Source organism: Osmerus eperlanus, chromosome 3 (assembly GCF_963692335.1).
Source record: "Osmerus eperlanus chromosome 3, fOsmEpe2.1, whole genome shotgun sequence".
NCBI lineage: Eukaryota > Metazoa > Chordata > Actinopteri > Osmeriformes > Osmeridae > Osmerus > Osmerus eperlanus.
This window is the reverse complement of record NC_085020.1, coordinates 13,978,578-13,999,571: the sequence shown is the minus strand read 5'-3', so window position 1 is coordinate 13,999,571 and position 20,994 is coordinate 13,978,578. Positions and strand designations below refer to the sequence as shown.

The following is a 20,994-nucleotide window of genomic DNA, read 5'->3' as shown; positions in this document are numbered from 1 at the left end:
TCATCACGAGCATGTAATCTAATCATCTTCCTCCTACAATCACCTTGATATGTTAACCCTTGTGCTGCCTTCGGGTCACATGACCCAAAGGTTCATAACAAACCATCGTTGTGTTTACCCAATTTTACCCAATCCAAAAACAAATAAAAATAATTTTCTTTTAACCTTCGCAATGTGGGGGGTCTGAGACAGCCCAACGGTTCAAAGAAAATGATTCACTTTGTTTTTGTGTGCGGTAAAGTTGTCGCAATACGACGGTGGGTCACAATGACTGATGGGTCAGAATGACCCGAAGATAACACAAGGGTTAAAATATGACTGAATTACAGCTGTTTATACTTGGGTCAAATCTGACAATGCTCGCCACGGGAGAAACGGCTTCCTTTTTTTATACGGTAACCGAACACAGCAATTCCCAGCAGTGAGAATAGCTCACTGGGATAATAAGGGCTCCTTTGAAACGCAAGGTCGTAGGATCGCATCCAGCCACAGTTATCAAGCATGTCGTGGTTCCGGATTATCTGTTTAGCGAAGCCAGGTACGCCACAGTAGCTGTCTAGTAGTATAATCATAATGGTAACGATAACGTTTCATTCTCAGGGGATTTATTCTCAAGAAGAGTCAGATTTATTGTGATTTGTAGATATAACGCTGCTACATCTAGCCGACGCATCGGATTTCTTGCATCATAAATTCTGAACGGTTTGACCCCAAATCCCAAGATCAGACTCTCCTGATTCTTTGCGGCACTCAAAGTCGTAAAATATTACGCTTTCCCATGTCGGTCATTTTGGACGTCGGCCATTTAGAATTTTGTCTTAAAATGACATTTACTGAACGCATCGGCTTATCGTTACAAAACTCGGTATACGTCTTTTGCGCAACACCATGAAGGTAATCAAAAGTTTCGGGTTAGCGCCACCGCGTTGCCAAAAAGTATAATGTGATTTAAAAAAAGCGATTGCTGCTTGCAGCTATATTTTTTAAATGTTATTATAGATTTGCAAAAATGTAAAAAAAAACATTATCGTTATGGGTTATTGTGTGTCGAATTTTTAGGAAAAAAATATATTTGATACATTTTGGAATACAGCTATAACATAACATGGAATAAGTGAAGCGCTGTGAATACTTTCCCGATGCACTGTACCACAGGGCACGATACTGCGACCGAAATGGTTGCATTTGCGACCTTTTGACATGCCATTGCGACCGTAATTTTTAATGGGTCGCAAATGTATCACTGATTATTTTTGTGCTTACCTTAGGTTTTAGGCAATATACTATGATTTATTATGAGCATTTATCATCAGTCGACTAGTGGATTTTCTGGTCGATATGCTCTTGGTCGACTAAGATTTTTTTAGTCGAGCTGCCGTATGGCAGTGTGAGATCTGAATCCCACTTGTGTCACCATTGCTGAATTAAAGAATTGTTCTACAGAAATTGTAGATTATATTATTTAAGACAAATAAAGCAACTCTAAAAATATATAATTTAAAAGAAAAGGTGTTATTGTTTTCCCTTTCGTTAATCTGTGCTTTGTTTTGGTTTGTTTTTTTGCACACGGCACGAGCACAATTGGTTGCCGAACTACAAACTCTGCCATAGCCTACTTTGTCGGTGTTATTAGTCAAAATACCAAAGAAATTTGTGGTATGGCAGCATTTCATTAAAGTACATTTACATGTACAAAGTACCGGGTGACTCGAAAAACAAATGCAAACTCTGCCAACAACGGTTTATTTTTCATAGTTCGACGTCGAATATGATGTAGCCTACCACCTGAAAAATGTAAGTTGGCCCAGGCCTACTTCGCTCATGCTAACGCGCTGGGTTGAAAAATGAATATGCCTATTATAAGAATCACATCCAAATCGAATGACATTATCTTCTCCGGCCAAGACAACAAAATCTTTCTCTGTTGCACCGATCCCCACTCGGCTTCTAGCTACGTAAGTTCGCGTGCTGCACGTTTTCAAGCAGTGATCAGCGCGCTCTGACGATTTGCATGTTAAACAAACAATATTTTTTATTTGTAGTACATTGTAAGAGATAATACATAATAACCAATCAGGTATTTTGTATTATATCGGCATTTGGTAACAACAGGACTAGTGACACAAGACTTATTATTAGTAATTAGCTTATTTTATAGCGGCTGAATCTGGAATGTCCAGCAGCTACATTGAGTCAGATCGGGAAAATGTTTGTACATTTATGTTTGTCTAGTTGTCAATCACCCTTCTTACATATGTATCTCTTAAAACAGTGAGGTAAAACATCACACAAAAGGGTTTGATGAAAAACATTGTGACATTTATAGAAAAAAAAACTTTTCAAATTTCGATTAGTCGATTTTCAGAAGTGTTTAGTCGAGTCTTTGTCGACCAAAGAAAATCTTAGTCGGGACAGCCCTAGTATTTTAAGAGCACGTTTTAAAACGTGCTCTGAGCATTCAACAGATCAAGTCGGCTTCAGACCCACGACCCCCCCTCCCGGAAGGGTGTAGCCTAACATTGATAAAAAATATAAAGAAATCAACCTCTCATCTAGACGCACGCAGCAATCGCATATATAGGCTACTCAAATCTGTTACAATTACAAAACAATATGTTAAAATGAAGCGGACAATTCGCCATGTCAAACGGAGCATGTGAGTGAGAATGATACGAATATATGAATTTCGACACCAGTGGCTCGAAGAATACCAGTGGTCATATCGTATCGCTTCAGATTCCTCACTACATAAATTGTGGTTGTCATTACAGTTTACTTAACCCTTGTGTTATCTTCGGGTCATTCTGACCCATCAGTCATTGTGACCCACCGTCGTTTTGCGACAACTTTACCGCATACAAAAACAAAGTGAAGCATTTTCTTTTAACCGTTGGGCTGTCTCAGACCCCCCACATTGCAAAGGTTAAAAGAAAATTATTTGTATTTGTTTTTGTATTGGGTAAAATTGGGTAAACACAACGATGGTTCATTATGAACCTTTGGGTCATGTGACCCGAAGGCAGCACGAGGGTTAAGATTTCTAAATTAAATAAACCTCATAAGGTCTGCGAAAAAGTAGTATTGCCAGGTAAATGAAGCAATACTTGTTTCAAAAGTTAGTATTGCCTTGGCAATATTGACGGCGTCACCATTGACCAATGGTTAAGGTACCAAGACGGAGCAATGCGCACTGTGTGTACTGTAAATTATGTGGGCCTTCAATTGCAGGACTGTCCAAATTTGTAACAGCGTCAAAACAATTCAAACACGAAACATTGAAGCGTCACAATGACAGTATGAAGCCCGCGAAGTGTAGAGACAGGTACAGGCCTACATATCCCGTAACGCAGCAGCACTCCTGACTGCATTTCGCCGTCATTTTTCCTCTGAGGAAGTCTGCCCATCTGTGCCCCAACCATAGCATGTTGAAATCTAAAATAAATTCATTTTGCACTTCATAATGTAGGCCTACTGTACTTTCTAGTGCAGTAAATCTATCCAAATCAATGTTAAAGAAAACAAGAAGGCATGTGTTTTAAAAGATGGCAAGTAATTAAAGGTCCCATGGCATGCTGTTTTTGGATGCTTTTATATAGGCCTTAGTGGTCCCCTAATACTGTATCTGAAGTCTCTTTCCCGAAATTCAGCCTTGGTGCAGAATTACAGCTAGTCCCACAATTACCTTTCCTTACGGTGCGTGTCCACTACAGCGGAGCGGCGCGGACCGTCGGCTTCCAATTCATTTTCAATTAAATCGGGCGTTGACGCTCGCGTATGGCATTGTGGGAAGGCGAGCGGATCGGAGCGTTGCAAGTTGGATTTTCTCAACTTTATGCAAATGAGGAGCGTGAAAACGCTAGCGTTGGCCAATCGGATTGGTTTCTTGTTTCTTGTAACGTAGCAACTGTTGCTCATGGTAAACATTTCTAGGTTTTACAATTTCAAGATGTAGGAGAAACGTATCGTATGTGTCTGCACACCCAGTTCTGTTCAGAACAAAGTTACGTAATGTGACAAGCCTGAATTTAAAGATTACATTAAACTAATAATGCATGGTGCAGGGTTGCCGACGTTGTCAGTGTCCCTAGTATGTTTTTATACTTCAGTCTCGTCACATTACATGACTGTTCTGTGCCACTGCTAGCTTGCTAGCCCAGCCTACAAACTACTGGTTGAGTGACCGGTGGCGTAACATGTATTCTACTGTAATCTTGCACTAGTAAAAAAATCAGTATTAATGTAAAAGTAAGTAAGTAATACTTTATTTATATAGCACATTTCATACAAGAATTGTAGCTCAAGGTGCTTTACATAAAATCAATAAAAACAATAATACAAGTGATAAAAGTAATAATTAAAATAGCAAATCTATAAAAACAATAATATAACTAATAAAAGTAGTAAAACCCTTCTGAGATAAAATTACTTAAATGCTTCGGTAAAAAGGTAGGTTTTAAGCTGTCTTTTAAAAATGTCTAGCGTGTTTGCTTCCCTAATATTTATGGGTAATTTGTTCCATAGTTTTGGGGCGTAATAGGACAAAGGCCGAATCACCAATCTTCTTATGACTGCTTCTGGTGACCTCTAATAGGCCTGCATTTGATGATCGCAGTGTTCTAGCTGGTGTGTAGTTTATAAGGGAGTTAGCAATGTAGCTAGGTCCTTGTCCGTGTCGAGCTTTGTATGTGAGGAAAAGGACCTTAAAGTCAATTCTGAAGGTAACGGGGAGCCAGTGTAAAGTAGCTAGGACAGGACTAATGTGTTCTCTCCTTTTAGTTTTGGTTAATAATCTAGCTGCAGAATTTTGAATGAGCTGTAGTCTTTCAGTGGTTTTCTTGGGAAGACCAGTGAAAAGTGCGTTACAGTAGTCCAGCCGGCTGGATATAAAAGCATGAATTAACTTCTCTGCATCATTTTGGTTTTTGAATGGTGGTACCTTTGCTATATTCCTCAGGTGAAAGAAAGCTGTTTTGGTCACTTTATTAAAGTGAGAGTTGAAATTCAAATCTGAGTCCAGGATTACACCGAGACTCGTCACCTCTGGTTTAAGACAGGGGGTTAAGCCTCCTAGATTCTTAGTAAGCATTTTCTTCTAAATTAAACTTCATTTAATTTAAGAAAGTTATCATTCATCCATTTGTTTATTGCCAACAGGCAGTTGGTAATGGAATTGATGGCCGTTGCATCGTTGGGTTCAGTGGATATATATAGTTGTGTGTCATCCGCATAGCTATGGAAATCTATGTTATGTTCTCTGATTATGTCGCCGAGTGGTAACATAAAGAGAAAAAAGTAATGGACCTAAGCAGCTTCCTTGAGCAACCCCGTAGCAGTTCTCATGTTTCTTGGACCTATGGTCTCCTAAACTAACTAAACTAATACTTCCTTCCTGTGATATATGATTTAATCCAGTTCAATACACTATCCGTGAACCCAATAAGCTTTTCCAGTCTATTGATTAGGATGTCGTGATCAATGGTATCAAATGCTGCACTGAGATCTAACAGGATAAGGATAGAGACTTTATTTGCATCAGAGTTTAGTCTGAGGTCGCTAATTATTTTGGTGAGAGCAGTTTCAGTACTGTGATATTTCCTGAAACCTGACTGCGAGACTTCCAGGATGTTATTTTCTTCAAGAATTAATTTAATTGGACTAAAACTATCTTTTCCAGTACTTTACTAATAAATGGAAGGTTTGATATTGGTCTGTAATTTGCAAGTAGACTGTTATCCAATTTGGGTTTCTTTAATAGGGGCTTTACAACAGCTGTTTTGAAGGCATCTGGGAAGACGCCAGTTCTAAGGGATGTGTTTATAATCTCTAGCACCGGACCTGACACACTATCAAACACTCGCTTAAAGAATGTTGTGGGTATAGGATCAATATCTGAGGTTGTGGAGTTAGATTCGCTGACAATTTTGGAAAGTTCACTAAGTGTGATACAGGTAAATGTGCTCATGGTTATGTTGCAGAATCTACTTATGTCAGTTTCGACCCCACTATTAATAATACTAGCTCTGATCAAAGTTATTTTGTTCTTGAAGAACAAAGCAAGCTCTTCACATTTAACTGCTGAGGATGGAGGTGGGGCAGGGACAGTGTTTAGCAGCTGATCAATGGTGGAGAAAAGAACTCTGGAATTTCTGGCATTTTCTGTAATAATGTTGGAGAAATATTCTCTCCTTGCTAGACGGATGGTTTTGTTATAGGTGGTTAGTGTATCTTTGTAGATATTGTAGTGGATAGTGATCTTTGTTTTCCTCCATTTTCTCTCTGCTGCACGGCAGAGATGACATGACATGAACACTTCACTTTAGGAGGTTATTTAACATTAATATGAGTTCCCCTAGCCTGCCTTTGGTCCCCCAGTGGCTAGAATTAGGATGTAAACCAAGCCCTGGGTGTTCTTCTCCGCCTTTGAGAAAATGAAGGCTCAATTGCTCTGTTTGAAAATCTCCTCCAAGGAGGAAGGTTACCTCCCCTCTCTCTGCTTTGCCCGCCCAGAGAATCTGGCCCGCCCATAAGAAACTGAGCTACAACCGTGCAAGTGTTTTTATCCTTGAGAGACATCATGGCTTGCAAACGAACGAAGCATTACATTTCCTCAGTTTGGATGTACAAAGGAAAACTAAAATCTTTTTACATTTCCTTCATCCGAGCCTCTGAAGACCCAGTGTCTTAATTTTATTTTCTCTGGAAATGCGCCTACACAACTTCTGTTGTAGGCGCATTTGTTTTGTATGTCTGCGCCAAACACTTCAGCCACGACTGTTTCCTCAACTTGAGCTAATACAAAACTGGCCCAGCTACTAACCTCGGAACAAGTAAGTTAACTAACGCTATATCATTTTGTAGCTTTACTGTATATGGTTACCTAGCTTGCTACCCTTAGAATGTGGCTGTAACATTAGCTCTGCAGCTAACAGCTGAGTTACTGTAGCTAATGTAAAGGTAGCATCAAGTATGTGTGTGAATACACATGCTGTAACGTGAGTGTTGTACACTTCTTTGTTATTTGGATAACCGTTCTGCTGTTGGTGTTTTGGCGCGTGCGATATCCGCCTTTCCCCTCATTGAAATGACTGAGTGTGTACCTCTGCAAACCAGGGTTATGATGAGATGAGAATGGGCAAATTCGAGACATCTTACAGCAACGGGCTACAGCCGTTGCGATACATCCATTGTAAACATTAGCGCATGGTCCAGCCCCCCGCCCGCTCCTCATTAGCATAAAAGCATCCAAAAACAGCATATGTCATGTCACCTTTAAGAGCTCAATAGTTCTTGGGTCTGCTTTTTTATTTACTTGGATATTTAAGTCTCCGTTTAAAACTACTTTGTCATATCTAGTGACACATACCCAGCTAACACAGTTACGTTGCCCTTACGTTGCCGCAACGTCACTCGATGACCAAACATACGTTGCCGCAACGTCTTTGGCGACGTTGCGGGACCGTGTGTAGCCGGTGTGTATCAGTGAAACTCACTCCTCAGGTATGTAACAGGCCACCCGCATCAACGAATTGCTAGCTTTTCGTTGGCGTAGTTGGTAGTGGTGGCGCTTGGGAAGCCAGAGGTGCTAAGTTCGAACCCAGTGCGGGACGATTTGCCCGATACCTCTGACGGAGCTTGCAAGACCACGTCTGTTACACGTGCATCTGTGGGACGCCAGAACGTAACCGCAACGTAATCTTGTGACGTTGCCAGTCCGTAACCGCGACGTCGTGGCAACGTTATTTTCCGACGTTGCCAGTCTGTAACCGCGACCTCCTAGCAACCTCATTTTCCGACTTTTCCAGTCCGTAACTGCAACGTTAACTAAGTAACCTATATTTCTCAATTCTACTGCTTATATTGGTGCGGTTCATATGCAGACCTCATTTTCCCAAAATGCTACTTGTTCTTGTATAATAGGCTACATGGTAGCCAACTTTAGGAGGACTATGTTTGTGTGATGTGTAGCCTAACTCCAGCTAATCATAAACAAGGCATTTCCATGTAACATTGTCATTTTATTTCAAACAAAGTGCCAAACAGTGAATTAAAATCTTCTGCCAGTCCCCGCTACAGGTCCTGTCTGTTGGCCCTGACAATGAAGCACAAAATAAGTTAGTGTTCTATCAACATAATTGCACGTGTAAAAAGGCGCTATACAAGTCATAAAAAAATCACATCTAAAATAATATACATCATCAAAAAAAGATGTGATTCTAGATTTTTGTCACATAGCCATGTGAAAGGTTGGATATGGAAGCTGCAATCATGATTCATTCACCTGGCTTGTTTTGAATGGGCTGCCGGGGTGTGTTTGAGTGTCTCCTCTATGAGGAGCTCCACAGCTTTCTCTCCCAGTCCCATCTTCCACTTCATCACAGCGTCTGGAATTAGAAGTCATGAACCTATTGTCAGCACCAATGTGAACGCTGCGTATAAGCCATAGTTCATGGCATCTCCAAACACTTACCACTCTTTCGCAACTCCAGCACCTTAAGGCACTCCTCAAGGTCTTGGAGTTCAGCCTGTGTTTGGGCCACCTGTAGGTCCATCACTGGCACCTCTTCAGTGTGTCTGCCCTGTAGTCGCCTGAATAGGAGAGCCTCTCGCTGGTTCTCCTCCAATGTCTCCATCTTCCGGAGCATAACCTGTAATGTGTCTGTCATTAAAGACAAGTAAAACAAGTTTACAAGAGTTAGCATGATTGGCATACACTGTGGTTCTTCTAGATTAGCTGTAACAATGATGTAAATAACAAATGTTACCTTGAATGGTTGTATACAAAGCATATATTTTTTTGAGTGTCTTATATTTGCACTTGCCTGGCTGCCAGCTGTTTTCCTGGGCCCCCAATTGGTTCACCTCCAACAGACCAGAGTTGACATCTAGGGGTATGGAATCTGGTGATGCAAAAGTTTTAAGTCATGCTTTTGCTTCAAAACATAGCCTTTAGGTTGCCATGGCTCATACAATTATTGTCACTGTTTTAAACGGTCATTCATTACTTTACCATCATTTCCCAGGGACACAGTGCTAGGCCGTGTGACGGTGGTAGGATAATCTGTACAGAAATGAAAATGGAATGTAGTTTATGTACAGTTATAGCATATTGATATTAAATGAGTAGCATTGCACATATGTGATCGTTCGAAAGCAGAGCCCATCGTAGCGTCGCACATGTGTGATTCTGAACATTCCAACCGACTGTTTTCCGATAGACAAAAACTATATGACAAACGCTATAGTATGGCTTCAAAATTTACAATTAGTAGGCTAACAAGTAACACTAGCAGGTAGTAGCATTGCTACGAGTATTATGCTAGGTTGCTAGGTAACGGAAGCTAATTAAAGCTACCTAGCTGCCGTTTTGGAAAAATAACTGGTGGAAGCGTCGGAAATATTTAGAACTCACGCATCTAAAGGTTAAAACGAATAAACTTATCCAAAAACAGATGTCATGTACAAATTGGAAAAATTAGTGACATGATACTTTTATAGACGCCATTGCTGTGAATGCCATGGCCGACTGATTAAAACGTGATCAGCCACGCTAGCTCCACAGTCTTTGAAAATTCCGGGCTAAATAAACTATTTTGGGACACGGTTTTTTAACAGTTCTGAACGTTTATTTTCACTGATTCTTTTGTGGGTGATTTGTGAGACGCTAAACTTTGATAACATGTAGGCCTATGCATTTTCAGTATTCCAACATAACTTTCTGGAGTGTTTAACCTCTACTGTACTGTAGCTAGCGAAATCCTAACGTAAACAATGTGAATCTGATAGCACATAAACAGGCTAAATGGCCTAAATTTCAAACATATACGTATTAGCATGCCCCATCCAATTTCTGAAAATATGTTTATATATTTAAACTATTTCTGTAAAGAAACTCACCTTTGAAGTAGCTAATTTCCAGTTGAAATCCAATGCGTACAAGACGGTGTTGAACCCCTGCAAAATCTCTTCTGAAACCCCAGTTTCAGCGATGCGTTGAAATGGGCATGCGCAAAGTTGTTGCTCAGGGGCAGACTGAGGGGCAGGTTTGCTAAGGAAGAATTGTAATATTCTGTGATGACTTGTCTTTGGAAATGAAACTCTTAAGAGTCGCTTACCTTTTGGTCACATTTAACAATTTTGTATCACAAAAATTATTGGAGCACAAATTTGCATTGTGTGTCATACAGCTTTGGTGTGCTATACAAATAATGTTTGCTTAATCATGTTACACATCACACATTGATTGCTTTTGTACATGTTTATAGTAGAGAATGAAAGACTAAATTATATTCCAAATTCAGTCTTTTTTTTATTAAAGCTATGTTTCTGCATATGAGAAAATTGATGACCAATGACATGCTGGGGCTGAGCTGCACATGAATTACATGCATTGTCTACATTTATACGTGCTGGGTGCAACATTTAATATTGTGTGTGATTGAAATTCATGTAGACTATACATTGCAAAGGTGTCAGAACTGAGAGCAGTCCAGTGTGATCTCTCCATCTCTGGATAAACCACTATATTGCACTCGAGATCCGTTGTCCTGCGACCAAAGAGCGACTTAACCGCAACTTAACCCATGGTACCAAAATTAATGTATCCAGCCGACCAAGGTACAACGTCGCGGCAACGTTGTCCACGGGTCTAAAAATAAGGTAACCAGCCGACCAAGGTACGACGTTGCGGCAACGTTGTCCAGGGGACCAAAAAATAACGTAACCAGCCGACCAAGGTACGACGTCGCGGCAACGTTGTCCACGGGTCTAAAAATAACGTAACCAGCCGACCAAGGTACGACGTCGCGGCAACGTTGTCCAGGGGACCAAAAAATAACGTAACCAGCCGACCAAGGTACGACGTCGCGGCAACGTTGTCCATGGTTCTAAAAATAACGTAACCAGCCGACCAAGGTACGACGTCGTGGCAACGTTGTCCATGGGACCAACTGGCAACATTCCCTTTATAACGTTGCTACGACGTTGCCACAACGTTGCCAGAAGGTAACGTCGCGGGTTACCAACTGAGCACTTACTGGCAACGTTGCCGCAACGTCATGTGTTAGCTGGGTAGTGATAATAGTTCAGAGAATTATTGTATGAATATTGGCGAGTGCTTGGGTGGCCGATATATAATAACAAAAAGTATTGATTCGGATTTGAGCTCTATAGCAAGATATTCATATGATGTGAATTCACCTAGCTCAGTGATTTTGAACAACAGTTTAGAGGAGAAAATAGTTGCGACTCCTCCATCTTTTTTTGATTTCCTAGAAACTTGGTGAAAGCTGTAATCGGGCGGACACGCTTCTATCAAAGTTGCTGTTGCCGTGTCATTGTTTAGCCGGGTTTCTGTTAGACAGATGCAGTCTAAGTTGTTTTCTTTGACCAGATCATTAACTAGAAATGTTTTGTTATTTAGTGATCTAACATTTAGAAGGGCCAGTTTCATCTGTGGGGTATTAACAGATAAAACAGGGGTAGATAAATCTGTTGGAAGAATATGGATAGTTCTGTGACTTGTAACACTAGTTTCAGGTTTGTAACCATGCATTTTACCATGCCATTTTCTGTTTGTGATGATGACCGGTATGTCTAATGAAATAGCATGGTGGCTGTCCTAGCGTAGCTTTTCTTTGGGAAAGTCTGTCACTGAGCTGTTCCATCACAAGGGAATTCATCCGGGGCGCAGGGCCCATGTCCTTGCAGGAGGCTGTTTGAATGTTCTGTTCCATGGGAGGTTGTTTGGGATGCGTCAGTCAGCTTAGACACAACAGGGATAGGGAGAGAAACTTGATTTGTGGTCAGGAGCACGTGACTGATGTTTGCTGTTAGTTGTCGAGATCCTCTACGGTTTGGGTGGAGTCCGTCAGCTTGAAAACGGTCTGCACAGTTCCAGAACACATTGAAATTATCGATAAATCTCAGTTTGTGTGTCAGACAGATGCCAACCATGTGTTGAAAGATAGTAGTCGACTGAAGGCTTCTTTTCCTCTGCGAAAGCATGCAATCGGTCCACTGATGAATACATCTTAGCAGGCAGCGTTAGCTCCTTTAAGTGTTGATGGGCTGTGGGTAGTCTTAGCATACCTTGGATCTTGATAATCCTGTGGTATTGTTGTCTGATTAGGCTTGATAGGGGTCGAACAGCGCCCCGAGTGGTCCGAGAGGGGCTTGGAGTGAAATGGGGGACTCCCGGTCGCAGCAGACGATGATGTGTTGGATTTGCATGTGTGTAGTAGCTACCATCATGGTGTGTCGGCGATCTGGGCCCTTCATGTTTGTTAGCTGCATGGCTAGCACTCCTGTGCATCTTTGTCTTGGATTCCACACACGAGGGAGAGAGAGTTCCCAGTGGTTCGAATCTGTTTCTGAGTGTGACAGGAGGAGAGGTGATGCGGGAAGAGTTTATGCCTCGCTTTTTTTGCTGTTTATCCTTGGTGACAGTCCCATATCCGATGAAGGTAGAAGCGGCGCTAGGCCTCTTTGGTTTAGCGCCGAGAGCAGGCCATGACTCGTCCGGTCCACCGGCCGGTGGAGAGAAAGCTGGTTCCAAGGGTGGCTCATTGGCCGGTAGCTTAGCCTCCGGGCTAGGTAGCATGGAATCTATAAAGTCTTCGGTCTCTCTGATATCTAAGAGGGTTCTGACTCTTAGCTCCAGTTCGACTATCCTCTGAGTAAGTTGTTTGCAGTCGTTGCAAGCTATAGTTCTACAGGGAACAAGCTTTAGCTTGCTTACCTGTGGTCAGTCTGGGAGAGCAGCCCAAAATACTTCTGTTCTCCTTGGGCTTCAGTCCTCTCAGGTTGTTCCTTTTTGTGGTTGTAGTCGATCCACTTTGCCCCTATCCGAAGTATTTGATTTTGAGTAATATCATCAAAAACTATCCAAATGATTGAAACTTCAGAGCATTTCTCCGTGAATAACTAGACAATACGATAGATGCCAAGCAGGGAAGCAAGCAGGGAAGGTCAGGGGGAGGAGAGGGAAAGAAAATGCGACTGCCTTCGTTGAGAGCCAAATCAATAAGTGGTATTTTGATCGATATTGTGAGTACATGAACCCAAGTCTGCACGCTTGGACATGACTACAACAGTGACCTTAGAGAACTACAACTTTGTATTAACTTGTCTAACACGCCCCCGAGCGTGGTGTACTGTGGGAAGGCGAGCGGTGCAGAGCGTTAAAAAACGCTGTAGTGGACACGCACCGTTAGGAGTAACGAGTCCTCTCAAAGAGTGATTCGTTCATTTTCTCGTGGCCGCGCATCGGGACTGTTGCATAGGCTCGTCCAAGTAAACAGAAATGATTCGTTCATTTCCCGACTCTGTCTTCGGGTACGAGTCTTTGGATCATTTTTCACGTGACCTGCATAGGCTCTGTACTGGTAGCTAGAGGAAACAAACGATTTGTTCATTTCCCGACTCGGTCTTTCTACGAGTCTTTGGATCCTTTTTTCACGTGACCCGCATTGTATTTTTTAGTAGAGGAAACAGTTTCCTCATTCCCTGTCGCGTGGCCGCTGTTTTAGTAAGACGTGAATGATATTCGCTCAAGTCATCATACTGACTGGTTTTGTTATTTACACTTATAGTGCAGTGTAATTGTTTGCCGTGATAATTAAATGCTAGTGTGATAATAAATGACCAAATCATACAAACTGTCATGATACATTATTTTAATGCAGGAATTTCTTTTAAAATAGTATCTGCTGGTGCACATGTCATGCACTAACCTACATGAGAATATGATACGTGTTTGCAGTGGACGGATAGCCCCCCCCCCCCCCTCCCGAACGAATGACTCGAAAAAAGATTCGTTCATTTTACTGAATGACATTCAAAGAACCAAATCAGTAAAATGATCCGAACTTCCCATCACTATTTAGTCACCACTCTGTCCATTCGCACACCTCACAGTTGCGTATTGATCAGACAAGAAGACACGATTATCAACTCGATTACTATTGATCAAAACAGAACAAGGGTTCGGCTGTAGCCTACTTGAAACATACTATTGAGAACATATTCGCTGACATGCATTGCACGCGTGATGAACAGTTTTTTTTTTTTTTTTTGTCATCACAGACTTTTTTTGCCTTTGGCGCTCGGGAAAACGGCTTTGGCGTGCGCCAAAATGTTCTCTATGCAGGAAAAACCCTGCACCCAATTTAAACCCACCCCTCTGCAACCTACGCAAGCACACCCCACAATTTCCCCAGAAATTGTACCCTCTCTAGTTTGTTATGTGTTTGTTACCTGGATGAAACTTAATTTTGCAGATACCAGGTGATTTAGTATTTATAGGAGGGCTGGGTCACCTTTTATCCCTGTTTCCTCTGGCCTATTCTGGCGTTATTGAAGATTCTTCAGGTGGATCTTGTGAAGATGCAATCCCCCATTGCTGTGGTTGTACCTTGTTCCCTTCCTCCAGGAAACATAAATATTTTTTTTGCATTAATGCTATTTTGACTTCTCCAACTGTACCTGTGGCAAATTTGCTGGTTTTGCATGTACATATCCATAGGCTGTAATGCGATGGTAATATATTGATTCCCTTTCAGCATAAGCCAAAAAAGACCTGGAAAGGGATGAATGGACACAAGGAACTGTACAACTACAAGGGAGGCAAAGATCAGGTGTGTGTGTTTGCATTGGTGCATGTGCGTAGGATATTTAGGGATGCTATGTACTGTATCTCTCATAAGGTGTACATGGTGTGTACGGGGTGTGTGTAGTGTTGTCACAATACCAACATTTTGACTTCGATACCAATACCAAGTTTAGTATCATGATACTCTATACTGAAACCATACTTGAAACTGAAACTATACTGATTCGATGCTTGATACCAATATATCACAAACAGAAAGTCCACAAGGGTTGATCACATTTTCAAATGACAGCCAAAAAGACAATGATTCTACCAACAAGCCATTTCCACTTCAACGTTACTCCAGCAACCAGTGGCGGCTGGTAAAATATTCAGTCAATTCAGTAACCATCATAATACAATTGAACACAAACTGCATGATACAAGTTCTCTGTGAAATAGTAATTATTTAATTAATGCACACAGCTATAGGCAAATGTCCACATTTGTGGACTATAAATATCATTACACTCAGTTCTGAAATATTGAAAACAACGGACATCTGAGCACTTGAGCCACTCTCCCTGGTATTATTAGGAAACACAACACAACTATTACTGTAAAACTAAATATTAAGGATTTATAGATGAATTTAACACAATCAATTATCTTTGATAGAACATGCCTGTTCTTATCCACTTCTTCGTTGTGTTTCCTCACCCCAATCCGGTGACCTTCGTCCAGTTGCATAGCGATATTGTCTCTGCCTAGCATGGCTAGCTTGATTGTATTCTCCATGTGTGCCTTTGTGCACTTGTTTTGTTTTCTCAGAAAAAATGTTTAATGTCCTTAACTCCTGTAACAGTCCATGCTCTATCTGTTCCGAATGTTATAAAAAGCAAGCACGGGAAGCAAAATAAGGCATTGACATGACTGCATCCAGCTAGCCAGGCCTTTCTGTTGTAGCTTACCAATTGTGGGAGAAACCTCTCGTGTATGATTTAGCTCTACCCTTTTCGCTCGCCTGTTGTGTAATTTTGATGTCAGGTTGATCTGGGCCAAACTCTTTTATTTTTATTTTCTCCACTGAAGTTCTCCTCTCAAAAGGATTTTGGAGAGGATATCTGACAGAATTTGAGAACGGCTGAAGTCTGGTCCGAAGTGGCGCTGAAATAATCGCCCCAAGCAAAGAGTTAGAGTATACAATAAAGTTGGCTACTTAAAGACACCTTACACAATAAAGTATGTTCTAAATGGCATTAATGCTGCCAATTAATAATTGACGTAACAACTTATTGTAAATGGTCAGTAGCCTATCGATTAAGGTAGGCCACTCAGAAGCATGTACACTGTCTGCTTCATTTGATCTTGATAGGCTAAGCATTCTGTAGCAAATAATAACAATAAACCCACTATTTATTAATTAAAACTACTTCAGCATAATAATGCATCTAAAATACCTGAGCAAGGGCAGCAATCGCTATCGAATCAACAGACGTGCAATTTAGCACGGGCCGCCACGGCAAAATCAACATAGAGGAAACACTGAATCTTAAATGTAAAAAGTAGAAAAGTCTAAATAATTCTAATTCTTCGTAATGTTTGTGGGTTTGTCAGCGTCGGCTCTGTAGGCAAAGTAGTCCCACAGTAGACATTGGAAGCCCGTTTGACCTAAGTACCGAACATTGGGAAATTCTAATATCCAACCGTTTTTTACAAAAAAAGTATAAAAAAGTACCACCATTTCGGTATACCGTGCAACACTGTGTGTGTGTGTGTGTGTGTAACCATTCTCTGCCTCTTTGGTTCAGAGCTGGGAGAACGCAGAACTGCTTCTCCCCCCAGACAATGGGAGGGTTTACGTTCCTGTTCAACAAGTGGTGGTAGTGAAGAGTGAGTCAGAGCCCTCTGCAATCAGTTTCATGGGAGCCCTACGCATACCGGTTAGTCACGTGCCCACACGCCTCCTACAAAACAATTGCTATAAATGTGCTAATTGCTCTTACTACTTAATGCTTCAATAGCCATTGGGTCATGTGGTGCAATTACTATATGAAAAATGTATTAACTCTCCTTTGTCTCACCAGGGAGTGATTGAGTTCTCCCTCTGTTTGCTGTTTGCCAAACTAGTCAGCTACACCTTCCTTTTTTGGCTGCCTCTTTATATCACCAAAACGGGTATGGACAGTTCACACTAAGTAACTAACTGAGGCAAACTATCTACCATCAACCAAATGTTTTATGTGTCACAGTTGGATGCCTTCCATGTGCTTTGGCTTGCATTTGTTGACGATATTGGAATGTCCTTATTGTGGTATGTTGTCACACTTGCTAAACCAGAGATTAGTCACTAAGTGTCCACAGAGTAAAACGAGTTAATCTGTCTGTCAGCTCACTTGGATGCCAAGAAGGCCGGGAATCTGTCCACTCTGTTTGACGTGGGAGGAATTGTTGGTATGTTTCCCTTCTTCATTCTCCTTAAGCTTTTACTGTACTTAACACTAGAAGTGCCAAGAGGCGTCATTTGGGCCCAGTGAAGAGAGAAAAAATGTGTATCTCTGCACTCCAGGACCCTGCTTTCTTCACTTTTCCTAGATATTTGTGTCTTATCATCCAGTATTTGTATTTTATTTTTAATCACACCGGAGAAGCTAATTTAAGGCTATATAACTCCTGTTTACTGTTAAATTGCTCCCAGGTGCGCGTTCTGCAATTTTTTTTCCTGCATTCCAAGGTTGCGATTCTCTTTTCTGTCAGCAGATGTCGCAAGGGCTCCCGTATACAAGTCTTCTGTTATTCAGACAAAGTTAATGTATAAATATACCTAATATGTGTGTGTGTGTAGCATGTATTCAAAAATGAGAGAAGTGTATTAGTTTGGAACTTCTAAGAAGCTACAATCTCTGCTTGCTCTCCTGTTTATCCTGCTCTCCAATTTTTGCTCCCTTAACAATAAATTGGACTGTGGCTTGTGTGTTTACATCAACACGAAATGGTGCAAAAAGTATGCTAGACAAATGCTAAACATTTGAGGGCAGGATAAACAGGAGAGCAAGCGTGGAGCAGGGAGTCAGGTGGCTGAGCAGTTAGGGAATCGGGCTAGTAATCAGAAGGTCGCCGGTTCGATTCCCGGCCGTGCAAAATGACGTTGTGTCCTTGGGCAAGGCACTTCACCCTACTTGCCTCGGGGGAATGTCCATGTACTTACTGTAAGTCGCTCTGGATAAGAGCATCTGCTAAATGTAAATGTAAGCACGTGTCAGTAACAACGTCCTTGTCTGTAGACTCACGGGCCAATTTGACCCCTAACAGCGCTATAAGTAGGGGAAAATAGCTTGGCGCTTCTAGTGTTGAATACTATATTGCTTTGATTTGTGTAGTTATATACTATAATAACAATACATAAACACTTTAACTCCGCTAAAGTAGTGTCTTTCTTTTTTGGGGTACCACATGTGTGTTCACAGGTGGAATCTTGGCTGGGGTTATCTCTGATAAGATGGGTAAGAGAGCCACCACCTGTGCAGTAATGTTATTCCTGGCTGCTCCCACAGTAAGTGACTATGTCTCTTTCCATCTTGCACACCTCCCATTCCTCCTGGATGGTATACCCTCTGGTCTAAATGAATACTGCCGCTTTGTGTTTACTTCAGCTTTACGGCTTCTCAATGATCAGTGAGTTCGGCCTGGGACCCACTATTGGTAATTCAATGTTTTTTTTCTTCCTTCAGTTAATATAGTTATTCATGGTATGGATACCATATATTTTGAATTACTTAATCGAAAAGCTGCCTCAGTAAGTAAATCATGTCAACATAATAACATTTTCTTCTTCAAGGTATGCTAGTAGTGTGTGGAGGACTGGTGAATGGACCATATGCCCTTATCACAACTGCAGTTTCTGCTGACCTGGTATGTGAGTGTTTGTGCATACAAATGTCATTTTTTGTGAATTTGCTTGTTATGTTGCTTTCACAGTGTAATTCATACTAATTATTGAGCTATGTTACTTGAACACGATAATGTAGTCTATGAGAAATTAGCTCTTGCCTCCCTTTTGTGTTTTCAGTCGTTTGGACGGTGTGTCCCAAGTCACGTTACTTAAAAATGTTCTTACAACGAAAACTAAGAAAACGGAGGATAAAGTAAATAATCTACCTCATTAAAAATGTTGCTAACATCAGCCATGTCAACAATCACATTTCCCACTTTATTACACACAGTAGCCACAAGCACCTGACTGTACTGTCATACTTCCGCTGTCATTGATCAAAAAGTCTACAGCCTTTGTGGGATGAATGAATTTGGACAAAATGGGCAACAAATCAAGAGGGCGTGCCGGACACCTGTCACTCACAAGTTCCCACTCTTGTACAGTAGCATCCCCGGCTGTCATTGGTCAAACGTCAGTGCTTAATTAATTAATTCAGCCCAAACTCGCAGTAAATCAAGAGGGCGTGCCTTAACCTGTCACACACAGTATGAAGATGAATGGTAGCTGATATTCTTAGTTTTTTGTGTGACTATTTGGTGTTGCTGTTCTAGGTGCCACCAACATTTTTTACAATCTGTAGTAATGTTTTTTAACAATAATTATTTTACTTTATTGTAAAAGAGGGAGGGCTTAGCCCTGTTAGCCTATTTATACCAGCCCCTGTGGCGGTATGAAATTGGGGAGGACAGGAGGAAAACCGACCCACTGCGTCATGTTTTTGTACACTAGTTGGCTACTTAACAGAACTTGAACATAAGTAGAGATATGTTCTTATCAGGGCTCTACAATGCGCCCATTTTACTCGCATATGCAAGTAAAAATATATGTGTACGAGCATGGAAAAGTATTTGGGCGCATGGGTCTGAGCGAGTTTTAACCATAGACATACAGTCTATGTTTTTAACCTATTGCAGCTGTCAGTTACGTGAAAAGAGATGATGGAACCCGAAAAAGCTCAAACCATTATTTGTAACAGGAAACGTTTTTGCCTCTTTTTTTTTGAGAGAGATTTCATCTACTTATAATTGTGACTCGGATAAACCTCATAGGCTGCGTCCTGCGATAGTCTACTGCATCTGCAGGGCTTAAAGTATTCCGGCACCGTGCCGGATATCCGGCGGGTCGCCATGAGAATTTTTTTGGGGGGAACTTGCATGCGGCTTAATATTTTAGAGTCAATTGATTTCCCCTTCCCCTATATGAGAGGAACGCAGCTATAACTAACGTTACAAGCCTATCAGAAGCAGAGCAGGACGGGTCCTGGCAACACAGTGTGAATGAGATCCATACGTCACGTTAGTGTTGTCGGTAAAAGCATGGAGCGCAAATTCATGAAGCCTGGGGATGATGTCTTACCCAGTCGTGCCCCACACATTTTTCAAAGGGGTGGCCAGATGGAAAATCTTGGGGTGGCACACCTAAATCAAAACGCATAACAATAATTTAGAAAAGCGTCTGCCTCAAAAAAGCCTAGACAAAAAGCGCATATGGAATTTAACAGAGCTGTACTGACGTATCATGGCAAACAATGGGGTTTTAAGTGCAATGTTTAAAAAATACGCTCTCTGTGTGATCAGCCCGAATTGCCTAAGTTAGTAATAGGCTACTCTCTAGACTGAAGTAACCTTTCGTTTGTATCGTGTTCCGTGCCACACGAAATGAATACACAATGGCTTAGAGGCAAATCATTAGCTTTACTAATAGAGTACAGTAGCAACTGATTACCACATTTATGAAAGCTACAACAGTGGACCCAAACTTCCTAGTCCAACGTGATTGGCTGTCAGAACATAACGCTGCCCCATATACTACATCCCCCCTCTTAGCTAAACAGAAGTACAAACACATATTTCATGTAGTATTCCTATCCTCAAGTAAACATTGAATACATTATTTAACACAGTGACTGCAAATACATCATGAAATCATACAGCTGACAACATCGCCGTATATTACTCAGCCAAGCTGTACTAAAGTATGTAATCCTGCAGTTGAGTTGGCAGTTTCAAGTTGCTTCCTGCTCTGGTTGTCTGGCCTGTGCCAGTCTCTGTGTCAGGCCTTGGTCCTGGCTCATCGTGTCCCATTCTGCCCTTGCTCACTCTCATGGTCGGAATCAGAGTGTGGGCCTGCGGTTTCATAATTGTCTCCATGCACAGAAACTCGGTCAGGCCTGAGATGCCTGCGGTTTCTCCTGTATCGTGCTCCTGTTGGTGTGATGATGTCATAGGATCTCGGCTCATCCCTGATTCTCTCTACTGTCGCTGGCTGCCATCCTTTTGTTGTCTTCATGCACACTCTTTCACCCTCCGTAAAGGGAGGAAGCGGTGACGCAGCCTTGTCATAGCTGTGCTTTTGGCGAAGCTGTCGTCGTCTGAGACTTTGCTGGACATTCTCTGGTATTGCAGGTGCCAGG

General features: G+C 41.5%; 1 protein-coding gene and 1 long non-coding RNA gene across 5 annotated transcripts in view; one reads left to right on the top strand and one right to left on the bottom strand.

Moving 5' to 3' along the window:
- slc37a1 (solute carrier family 37 member 1) overlaps positions 1 to 20,994 on the top strand; it is a 73,505-nt gene that overhangs the window by 39,597 nt on the left and 12,914 nt on the right. For 3 of the 4 annotated variants that reach the window (XM_062457420.1, XM_062457422.1, XM_062457424.1), the window contains 7 exons: positions 14,559 to 14,633; positions 16,399 to 16,530; positions 16,675 to 16,765; positions 16,979 to 17,041; positions 18,055 to 18,140; positions 18,241 to 18,289; positions 18,426 to 18,499. In XM_062457420.1, the coding sequence (XP_062313404.1) occupies positions 14,559 to 14,633; positions 16,399 to 16,530; positions 16,675 to 16,765; positions 16,979 to 17,041; positions 18,055 to 18,140; positions 18,241 to 18,289; positions 18,426 to 18,499 (570 nt within the window). Of the gene's footprint in view, positions 1 to 14,558; positions 14,640 to 16,398; positions 16,531 to 16,674; positions 16,766 to 16,978; positions 17,042 to 18,054; positions 18,141 to 18,240; positions 18,290 to 18,425; positions 18,500 to 20,994 lie in introns of all 4 variants that reach the window. The other variant, XM_062457421.1, reaches the window with a different exon arrangement.
- On the bottom strand, positions 8,002 to 8,656 carry LOC134017619 (uncharacterized). The gene is made up of 3 exons (XR_009929775.1): positions 8,490 to 8,656; positions 8,279 to 8,381; positions 8,002 to 8,089 (listed from the first exon to the last, which is right to left on the bottom strand). It is a non-coding gene; the product is annotated as an uncharacterized LOC134017619 (long non-coding RNA).